Source organism: Hypomesus nipponensis, chromosome 1 (genome assembly GCF_054491055.1).
Source record: "Hypomesus nipponensis isolate SF chromosome 1, ASM5449105v1, whole genome shotgun sequence".
Classification (NCBI taxonomy): Eukaryota; Metazoa; Chordata; class Actinopteri; order Osmeriformes; family Osmeridae; genus Hypomesus; species Hypomesus nipponensis.
The window spans coordinates 6,908,751-6,920,489 of record NC_140361.1 but is presented as its reverse complement, the minus strand read 5'-3'; the positions used below and the strand labels follow the sequence as shown (position 1 = coordinate 6,920,489).

At 48.5% G+C, this 11,739-nt stretch overlaps 1 protein-coding gene across 3 annotated transcripts in view; it reads right to left on the bottom strand.

Moving 5' to 3' along the window:
• The window catches only part of mid2 (midline 2), an 86,051-nt gene that overhangs the window by 3,403 nt on the left and 70,909 nt on the right, over positions 1-11,739 (bottom strand). For all 3 annotated transcript variants that reach the window (XM_084668990.1, XM_084668981.1, XM_084669000.1), the window contains 2 exons: positions 8,926-9,087; positions 312-519 (listed from right to left, as the gene is read on the bottom strand). In XM_084668990.1, coding sequence (XP_084525116.1) covers positions 312-519; positions 8,926-9,087 — 370 coding nt within the window. The remainder of the gene's footprint in view (positions 1-311; positions 520-8,925; positions 9,088-11,739) is intronic.

Sequence of the window (11,739 nt, the reverse complement as noted above, 5' to 3'; positions counted from 1 at the left end):
TGTAGAGGGGGAGGGGGTTTGAGTTTAGTGAGAACCGATACCTCACAAAATCATGCCTGGTGGGATTTACAGAAAAGATGGTCGGTTTAGAGTTGTAACACGAAAGAATAAAAAGGTATAAGGCAGCCACAGAGGTACAAACAAGGCCTGGAAATAAAAACGATTATTAAATATTTTATGAATGAACGAAAAACATGCCAAAACTCATGTACATGGAACATGTGGCACTGCTAGCTGGCATGTGAGGAGTGTAGGTGAGGTGAGGAGGTGTGTAGGTGTGTAGGTGAGGCTTGGCCCTCATGGTGTCCTACCAGGTGGAGGCCCCCAGCAGCACCTCCCAGTAGTGGCAGCCGCTGTCCATGAAGACGTTTCCCGCGGCGCCGTAAGAGCCCGTGCCGCTGAAGCGCTCGGGAGTGTGGCTCTTCTTCAGCGAGCTCTCGTCCTTTTCCATGGTCAGGCAGTCGTTGGACAGACGCAGCTTCTTGTGGGCCGTCTTGGGGTCCAGTTTAAATGGCTGACCTGGGTGGAGGAGAGCGAGAGAAAGATCAGAGTAGGAAAGAGAAGCGATGGGAGAATGGAGTGGGGGAGGAAAGGGTAAGAGCGGGAGGGGTGGTGGCAGGAATAGAAAAAAGCCACGTTGAACATTGCGAGCAACATATATCAACTCCAGAAATGAGGACTTTTCCAACGCATGTTGTTTACTCAGCTCCTTCCCAACCCTGCTGAGGCTCTCAGACGTGGGCGAGCGAGCATGGAGATGTGACCAGGAGTAAAAGAGAGAGGGGAGACAGGGATGACTGGAGAGGATAGCACAGAACAGAGCAACCCTGTGTGTGTGTGTGTTTGTGTTTGTGACAGGTACACGGAGGTCACCCCTCTAGGACATGACATTTAACTCCCCCGCCTCAAGGCTTAATGAGCGACAAAAGAGCCCCCCCCCCCCCCCCATACCCCTCCCGCCCAATAATCTGACCACTGTGGGCCGAGATTGTGTGTGTCTGCGCGTGGATATGAGAGGGCTGCTGCTGCTTGAAGCCAATTACATTAATACGCTTCCTTCTTTGAACTGCTTATCGCCGCGAGCGCAGCCATTTTCAAACACCATGGTTCTGTCATGTGCTTCCAGTGGGTGACTCCCTGAGAGAGGAGAGTGTGAGGGAGGGGGGGGGCGGGGGTCATGTGACCAAAGGCAGAGGACAAACACACATGCACATGCAAACAGTCAGTGATGTGTGCATACACGCACACACGAGGACTGCCCTCATTGTCATCAGCAGTGAAACAGGCATGAGAGACGTGTGGCACCATATTGTGAACACACACACACAGACACATGCATACATACACACGCACACGCACACAACAGCAAACACATTCTCTATTTGAATTTCCATAAGACTCAAAGCAGGCGATGTGTCATTCAAAGTGTCATCTCGTATGGAGCATCGCTCAGCCTCCCAGGTGAGCACTGTCACTCTTACACACACGCATGCGCACGCACGTACACACACACACACACACACGCACGCACACACACATTACAAATGAAGGCCCCCACACAGATAACAGAGCATCCCACATCAGTGGGTCTTAAATCTGGGATTAACAGTTTTCACCCTGAATAAAATGATAGTAATTAAAGACTTCCAACTCACTGAGACAATGTTCCTCTATTACACAGGAGCTAGGCTGTGTGGAGGGCAGGGGAGACCTGCTCCTCATGTACTAACATGGAGAACAAGAATACTAATCTCCAGTCTGGGTCTTCGAGAGGAAACATCATTTCACTGTGTCAATCTCTGTCATTCTGTGTGCTTAGCAGCCGGAGATATACAGTGTAATATATTGTATATTATACTGTATTTATATATGTATATATAAGTATTTACATGTATGTATATGTAAATATCTATATATATAGTTGGGTGAACTTTGGCTGAACCATTCATTCGCATTTCCAAGGATGGCAGATGAACGGACTTGAAGCGTGAATTGCCTTTACACTCCGAAGGTCACGTCCAGCCCACGAGACAACATGCTTCCTTTACCTCACAGGAATGAGACGCATGGCTAGGCAGAACACCCTCTCTGATGTCTTTATCCGTGTGCGTGCAACACATAAGAGCCTGCCCAGGTAGGGGCCAGGGGGGTTGGGGGCCTGGCATCAGCAGGGTTGGTGGGGGCAGGGGTCATGGTGGAGAGCTCCAGTACAGACATCATTTAAAGATGACCTTTACTGCTTCACCCTCCAATGGACTCTGTTCAGGACACAACCCTGGGAGCGTTTACTGTGCTACCCTAGAACACGCATGACATTCCACGTTTACCGTCCATCTATGATGCCTGAGAGCACATACAGGGACAGACACACGTGACGTTCTGTGTGTGTGTGATGTATGATACATCCTGGCAAGCAAGGACAAAAGTTGTACATGAACATATACCGTACGTGTTTCCTGAATACCATCTATTTTTGTTCACCGTGCCTGTTAGCTGAGATGTGGTTACTTTGCGATGAGGCAAGTCAATACAGACTGTTCCTTCACTCGGAAATACTGTAGCGCTACGGCTACGCACGTCTGATCCTTGATCTTCTGCTCTACCTTCAATATGCAGTATTTGTGTGTGGCCTTGGATGAAAGAATCTGCTCAATTAATAAAATGGGAATGGAAATGTATCCTGGTATACCCTCAGAATACTGCTCAGAAAGGTCCCAAAAGGTTAACAAACACAAAATCATTTTTAATCACTGTAACGGATGACCTACGAGAACAAGACCAGTACCTAGACATGAACACACACACACAAACACACACACACACGCTTGTTTCCACGTATTCTATCCAGGTGTACATACGGCCAAAACATAAAGCAACATGTACAGAACGCGCATGACACGCACACACCACAGGAACACACAAATACACAAGCACAAACTGTACACACAGAGGGCGAGAGAGAGGAGGAGACAATGTTACCTCTCTGACTAGGAGACTTTGCAGAGAGCAGATTGTGCTAGGCAGCCCTGACTGCTGCCGGGGCCCTCTGTAGGCTCCTCAGGGAGCCCAGAGACAACTTGAGGCACGTCACGGGCAGAGCAGCCTGGGTAAATATTATCCCAGGTCCTTTAACAGGAAGTAAACAGCGAAGCCCTCTGGGAGTTGTTGTCACTTGATATTTCTCAGCTCTAGTTTAATCTTCAGTGGAGGCGGCCTCACGGTCTAGGCACGGCTTGGTTTATCACACGGCTCTCAAGTACAAACAATATGGCCGACAATCCCAATTCACACACTGTCTGACTTGGTCTCGGCTGGGAAAGGAAGAAAGCAAATAAAAAGAAAAAAAGAGAAATAAACAGCCCAGTGTGTCAGCTCTGTTCGATTGCTACCGTGTGTTAGTTCAATGCTTGGGAAGGGAGGATAGCTCACAGCACATCTCTTATTGATGCAACACAAACATGAGGCCTCAAACAGAACACCAGTTAGGTCCTCAGGAAAACCCTCCTCAGGAACAACTGACAGATGGTGGTGGTGGGACAGGCCTTCTATAGACTAACTGACGCCTCGGACCAGGTCGCTGTCGAAGATATAAAAAGACAACATGCCGTCAGATAACACCAAGTGACACCCGATGGTAAATGGATGAACTGCTGGTGAAAAAAAGGAGGGGGAAACGAGGAAGGATAGACTTCGCCAATCGTCAAATGTCTGACGCACATAGATGCTTGGATGAAAAGTCTTGAAATGGCTCGAAACATCTCTGAAAACAAGCCATAACCTAAATATGATCAAAAGGGCACCATGGTGATGTGTTGAACTGTATTTAGTCCATCAATGGGCTTTTACATTGATTGTGTGTGTGTTGTACTATATTGGTATATGATGTTGATTGATGGTTCAGACATGGACAGATGGCTGTAATGAATCAAGTCTCCTCTCTAACTCTATTTAACCAACAAACTACTCAGTACACACGTTAGTTAGATTTCATGCTTCCTGTGCACAAATGTCAGTCTCAATGGACCAGCTGTTTTCAACAGACATTCCATAGGAAGAATCCGTACGGTCCCACTTGACATGATCCCTAAACATGAAATGAATCTAATTAAAAAATGACCTTCCACTTCTCTGATGCAGTGAACTGATGGGTAGCACTCCCAGATAAAGTCAGTCCATAGATATTTGATGGGCACCGGTCTCCAGCGGATGCACTTCAACCAAATGCATCCATATAAGACTGCTGCCAATAAAGTATTTTTAGAACAAGATTCTTTAATAATACATACAGAGACACACTTACCACGCCACCATCAATGTCTTTATGCTACGGTATGTGCCGAGTGACATGCTAATTCACCAGCTTGCATCATTGGCACTTTCCTTGCATTTAGCCCTTCTCATCCTGAACATGCTATTCCATCACCATGACAAACACAGACTGGGAAAGGGATTTAACATGCAGGTTGAGGCTGAGAGGCAAAGAGCCATTTGATGTCCCTTTCAGCACTCCCTATCTCCTTCTGTCTTCTCCTTTTCTGTTCCCCCTCTCTGCTCTTAGGTACGTGGTGACACGTGTGCTAGGGAACTGGTGGCACTTGGTGAGGATGTGAATAAGAGAGAGATGGTGGCACTTGGTGAGGATGTGAATAAGAGAGAGATGGTGGCACTTGGTGAGGATGTGAATAAGAGAGAGATGGTGGCAGGAGGTGTAGACGTCACATGCTATGAACGCACAAGTGCACAAACTCTCTCTTGTTCCATTCCCTGGCAGACACACACACAAACACAAATTATGCACTCACACATACTTTACACAAACACACTCTCCACACACACACTATGGTCCCTGTCTTCATCAGGTCTTCATCCAGTGCCATCATTAATTCAATTGTGTTTCCCTCAGGTGGACAATCACACCCCACTCCTGCTGCATTTAATTTCCATCATCCCTAACCACTGTCTGTGATGTCATATCCTGGGTGGCTTAAAAAATAATAATATATATACAGTGTGTTAAATGGGTTGGTTGTGTGGCTCAACAGTCCTCAGATGTGGTTCTGTTTGAATTCCTGTATCAGTGCCACTGGCAATTATGCAACGTGTTTGAAAGGCGGGTGTGCCACACATGCACACACATTCCTGAGTGGGTGTGTTTGGGATTACACGCTGGAGTAAACTTGTCAAGACAGCGTAGCTGACACTCTCTCTCCCTTTCGCTAAGAGTGAGTGAGAGAGAAAGAGAGAGAGAGAGTAAGAGCACACACTCACAAGAGAGAGAGAGAGAGAGAGAGAGAGAGAGAGAGAGAGAGAGAGAGGGAGAGGGAGAGGGAGAGATGGCACAGATGACAGCACTGGCCTGGGGACGGAGACACAGATGGCAGGACAGAATGGGGGGAGGGGGGAGAAAAAAGAGAAAGAGGGCGTAAGAGGAAAAGAGAAGATGAAGTGCCACAGTTGTGGGTAAGCCAGAGGAGGGCGATGAGAGAGGGCCAGAGAGAGGTCAGACAGACACAGAGAGAGGTCAGACAGACACAGAGAGAGAGGTCAGAGAGACACACAGAGAGAGAGGTCAGAGAACGACACAGAGAGAGGTCAGACAGACACAGAGAGAGAGGTCAGAGAGACACAGAGAGAGAGAGGTCAGAGAACGACACAGAGAGAGGTCAGACAGACACAGAGAGAGAGGTCAGAGAGACACAGAGAGAGAGAGGTCAGAGAACGACACAGAGAGAGAGGTCAGAGAACGACACAGAGAGAGAGGTCAGAGAACGACACAGAGAGAGGTCAGACAGACACAGAGAGAGAGGTCAGAGAGACACAGAGAGAGAGAGGTCAGAGAGACACAGAGAGAGAGAGGTCAGAGAACGACACAGAGAGAGGTGTCAGAGAACGACACAGAGAGAAAAGGATTGAATGATAGAAGGGAGACCGAGGGCCTCAATGAAAGAGGTGAGAGGGTAAGAAAGAGAGAGATAAGAGAGGAAAACAGTGAGCCCCTTGAAACTTGGAGGCAAACATCTCCTTTCCACCTTCTCAAAGCACAGCATTTGAAAGAGGAAACCTATTGTAATTTGGATCACATGTAAGACGAAACACAGGGGTGTTTGGTAACAGTATGTTCTATCAGAACTGATGATGCACTGTATACTGTCGACATCACTGGCTTCTGTGTCAGACAATCTCAACTGCACGGCCCATGCGAAACCCTTTGCTGCTGAGCTACATTTTTTTTCTTGAGCTATAGAAGAAGGTGAATAGAAAGAAAAAGCGTCCTACTTAGCTTCTCGATGGGTTTGAGGGACGGGTCTAGTGTACGCACCACATCTCGTTGAGTTCTGTGAAAATGTTTGGCGAGTGGCGCAGGAATGTGACAGGCGTGGAGCTTAAAGAATAAAGGGCCTTCAAGCCTCTCGCTTGGGAGCTTGCTAAGGATACAACAATCAAAACCCAAATACGGAAGCCGGCTGACTCGAGGTAAAATAAAAACGTGTCCCTTGACTTAAGATGCCTCTCCTTTGGTGTCAGTGGGGGCCAACATTCTCACTTGGGGAAGGCCCCGCAACGGTCTGTCACATCAAAAGGTTTGGTATATCTAGTTAAGTTGTGACCCATTTTTCCTGCCACAAAACCTCCTTTCTGTGAAGAGCTGACTGATGTGGTTTGTGTGTGTGTGTGTGTGTGTGTGTCTGCGTCCACATACACACGTGGGCGTGTGCTTGAGTGTGTTAAGTATGTGGATGTGTGTGTGCCCGTGTGCATGTGATTGTGTGTGCCTGTGTGCATATGCAGGAGTAAAACTGTGTGTGCGTGTGCCAATGCTACGGAGACGGAGACAAACACGGCTGTCAGAAGAACAACATCTCCTTAGCGCCGACTGTTTTGTTATTGCGTTGTGCCGTATGCTGGTTCCCGTGGAGAGGGTAAATACCACATGCCAATCCAGGCAGCTAATCTGCGGCCAACCTGAGAGTGGGTGGACACGCAGTGTCACGGCACCATTGTGACTAAATGTTGCCGTGGCGCTCCGCCGCTGTGCAACTGCCGGAAGCAGGGGGAGGACAGGGGGCTGGATGAGTGACAAGGAGTGGGAGTGGTGGCTGGGTGTGGGAGCTAGGTGGGGGGGGGGCAAGAGAGACAGACAGAATGGGGAGAGGTAGACACAGGGCGAGAGATGCGACGGAGAGAGATGGAGAGAGAGAAGGAGAGAGAGATAGGAGAGAGAGATGGAGACAGAGAAGGAGAGAGAGATAGGAGAGAGAGATGGACAGAGAGAAGGAGAGAGAGAGAGATAGGAGAGAGAGATGGAGAGAGAGAAGGAGAGACAGAGAGATAGGAGATAGAGATGGACAGAGAGAAGGAGAGAGAGAGAGATAGGAGAGAGAGATGGAGAGAGAGAAGGAGAGAGAGAGATAGGAGAGAGAGATGGACAGAGAGAAGGAGAGAGAGTGGAGAGAGAGGAGAGAGAGAAGGAGACAGAGAGGAGAGAGAGAAGGAGAGAGAGAGAGGAGAGAGAGAGGAGAGACAGAAGGAGAGAGAGGAGAGAGAAGGAGAAGCCCAGGGCACCCAGCACAGTGACATGGTAGAGTGACAGCGAGAGACAGCTGAACGCTCAGCCGCTGGCTGCTGCGATAAACCACTGCCAGCCCACGGTGCTACCACTGGAGGGAAAGAGAGAGGGAGAGGGAGAGAGAGAGAGAGAGAGAGAGAGAGAGAGAGAGAGAGAGGGAGGGAGGGAGGGAGGGAGGGAGGGAGGGAGGGAGGGAGGGAGGGAGGGAGGGAGGGAGGGAGGGAGGGAGAGAGAGAGGGAGGGAGGGAGGGAGGGAGGGAGGGAGGGAGGGAGGGGGGAGGGAGGGAGGGAGAGAGAAAGAGAGAGAGAGAGAGAGAGGGAGGGAGGGAGGGAGAGAGAGAGAAAGAGAGTAAGAGAGAGAGAGGGAGGGAGGGAGAGAGAGGGGAAAAGAGATACAAACAGATAGAGAGAAACTGAGAGAGAGAAATGATGGAAGAAGGGAGGAAGGATGGGGGCCGGGCTTGCTAGCTGCTAGCTGCAGATACCCTGTGTTTCACCTCCAAACCTCCCCTCGGGTGACTTTGCAAAGCCTCTGATGCAATAATCCCTCTTAATGCGGCCAGCCAGCCAGCCACCACAGCCACCACAGCCCATCCCAGCCACGCAATGCTAGACCACTTTAGTCCACCGTCACGCTACAGACGTGAGAATGCAGGAGCTCTGGGTGCGATGACGCACCTGCAGGGTAAATGGCAACCCTGTGTTTGCTATCATACCCATGAGGGTGATGGAGCCAGAGAGAGAGAGAGACAGAGAGAGAGAAAAGGAGCGAGGGAGCAGAAAGAAACTGAAAGAGAAAAGGGTGAGAGAGACTGAGAAAGACAGAAAGAGAGATGGCGAGAAAGTTAGACGCTCAACCCTGAGTTTGCTGTTGTGCCGTTGGGGAAGATGGAGTGGGAGAGAGAACAAGAGAGGGGATAGAAAAGGACTCATTGATTCATTTACTGCCTGTAGTGATAGTCAACACAAGCCATGGACCCAAGACACCAGGGCCAAGAGGCTGTAGAGTGGATGCTAGTGGACCTGCCCAGAGCTGAGGCCTCAAAGCTGGGTTGGCTCCAGAGACAGGGTGAGGGAGCCTGCATGGCGGAGCACCCGATTGTTGGACTTGTTAAACAAAGTGACCAGTATCTATTTAGGTCAACATCAATGTTCAGTTCCGACAAAAAAACGCCAAGTGTGTTGTGTGAGTGTGAGTGACAGGGAGGATTCTGGAGGTGAGTCCCATGGTCATCGCTCCACGCGGATGGCACCTAACCAATGCTTCCAGTCCAAGACTAGAACACACTTTATGAAAAGGGGGGCCGTGGAGGCGGGAGGAGGGGTTTAAGGGGCCGTCACGGCAACGCATCACTCACTGTTGGTCTTGAGTCGGGCCGGCTCGCTGTTGCGGCTGCCCGCCTGGTTGATGGCCTTGACGAAGAAGATGTAGCGCGTGCCACTCTGCAGGCCGTGGACCGTGTAGTGGTTCTGCTTGATGTTGGGCACGATCATCCAGCTGTCCACAGAGTTGTATAGACCTGGAAGGGGGAGAGGGAGGGAGGAGGGGAGAGAGACAGCAGGGGTTGGTCAACAATGTGTGCTTGGGCATACCTACATTTTGTTTAGGCCTATCTATCTATATCTATATATATCTATATATATCTATATATATATAGATATATATATATATGTATATATTTAGAGCGGGAGAAAGAGAGAGAAGGAGAGAGATATAATGGATAAGAGAGAGTGAATGGGTGGGAGAAAGCAGACAGGCGAAGGTGATAGTGCATGTGTGTGTGTACACTGCTGAGATTTGAGCTGCCTTATCAGGTCATCATAGCGGTGGATTTAAATTAATACGAACCAGCTTAAAAATGGCTGAAACCCCCCCCCCCCCCCCCCCCGCTACAGTAGAAAGACATCCCTTTGACCTTCACACAAAAAATATTTCTCCAGCGTAAAAATAAAAGAGGAAAAAAAGGCTTTAAATGATCCTCGCTGTCCATCAGAACACCTGCTTCAAGTCTATCGGAGATCTTTCATCTGTGTTCCCATGTCATTTTAATGAGCTCACTCTAGACATGGTTATCCCACCCATCAAGCATTCTGGTCTATCACGGCGTCTATGGCCCCGGGGCAAGAATGAAATCAACCAATCCCAGACGATGGAGCGTGAGGAAGTTTAGAGATGCGGTGGAAGCCTACAGGAAGTAGACTCACAGAGCACGAGTGGTGGTAGGATATTCTTCATTTGGTAAACAACAGGACACGCACAATCGTCATCTACTGCACACAAGGAAACATGCGACGGCATGTCCAATCAATATGTAAACATACAGAACCCATGACACACTACGTGTGCGTTGCAGACATACAGTACTGCCGAAACAGAATCCTAATCGTCACAAATCTCTTTAACAATGCTGTGCTTATGTTACCTTCGTTAAATATGTATACATTTCCATTCCAACCTACATTAAAGCAGGGGCGCAAGGAAGTCACTGTCATTCTACGTTGTATTCTTGTTTGGTCAAACACAATTCTTTGAAGATAAGAGAAGCCCAAGGCTGTTTCCTCTTCCCCACAGTGGTTATCGTACTTAAGAGAGAAAGAAAGAAATGAAAGAAAGCGCACTTTTCAAGTACGGGGTTGTCCCTTTAAGTTGGGACACTCGCTGAATTATTAAGTGAGATTGGCAACAGCATGTATAAGTAATAACATTCGCATCTGCTTGTAAACATAAATACTTTAACGTGACGTAAAATAAGCTCCGTTAAAAGTCAGGGGCCTTTTAAGAATGAATGAGGACATTTCAAAGTAAAAGCCCCCCCACCCCTTGACCCCTCACTCCCCAACACAGACTCTCTTTCAGACTCGCCTCTCTATTATTTGAATGAAGCAGCTGTCCCATCACACCAGGAGGGGGGAGAACACAGGCATATTAGAGAATGAGTTCCTGTTGCACATTTTAAAAAATGCTGTTGATCTCGTCCTTTGATGGCTGGAATTGGAATGGCAAACTACAGCGCACTGCTTTGTGCTGTCGACGTAGGTTTACCCCGACACTGGCCCACTGCCTCCTGACTCGCCCAGCGACTTCAAAGCAGAGCAGGAGATGAGAGCGAGCGAATGTGTCATTTCAGAGAGAAGAAAGGGAGAGATAGAGGGGTTGGTGGAAAGGGGGGGGGGTTGGTGAGCGGGGCCCTGACAAGCATTCCCAGACTAATGTGATTGTGTGAGTATTCTGACTGTGTTTCTATAACTATGACTGTTCTTATCTGTGTGTATGTGTGTGTGTGTGTGTGTGTGTGTGTGTGAGCGAGGATCTAGGAGTGTGTCTATAACTGAGAGTCTGAGTTGAAATGAAGGTTGTGTGTGGATGTGAGTGTGTTTATGAGTGTGTGTGTGTGAGTGTCTGTCCGTCTGTCTATCTAAGCCTGTGTCTGTGGGCAGATGAAAGGATGAGTGAAACACAAGGCATCATGGGAGAGGCGCAAGACTGCTTGCGGCCCTGCCTGAGACTCCAGACCAGTCTTTGATGCTGCAATAGACAGGTTCTGGTGTGTGTGTGTGTTTGGGTGTGTGTGTGTGTGTTTGGGTGTGTGTGTTTGGGTGTGTGAAGGAGTCAACAACAGAGAAACTGTGTTTGTTACCCTGTTTCCACCAATGCTAACCTTTCCAGACAAGCTAAGAGATGCTCTGGAAGCAGTTAACCAGGCCGGACGCTGGTTCTTTTGCTGTCGAAAACGCATACGATGGTTTGAGAAGAACTCCACACTGGCCCTCAAACTGCCTCAGTGGAAAAGGGGCAACAGTGCGTGAGAATGTGTGTGGAGTAGTTTGTGTGTCTCAACAACAGATAACATGTCTGCACAGGTGTCTCTTAAAGTATGTAAGAAGTAGGTAAGTATGAAGTAAAGCTGAAGTGTACCTTTTGGTCTTTTTGAGTGGCTCTCTATTTTGTTTTGGGTGCATTTGTTGTTGTGTGCCTGGGCGCATAAAATGAGGAGAGGCTTTAAGCGGATCAAGCAAACATCACAACTGAGATACAGCCTTGGCATTCATATTCAACACAATAGGCTGTACTGATGGCCCAGATATAATCTGTGTCTTCTATCTAAGGCAATAGATCTTAATCCCTCACAGACCACAGAGAAAACATCAAGAGCATATTGTGTTTGTGTGTG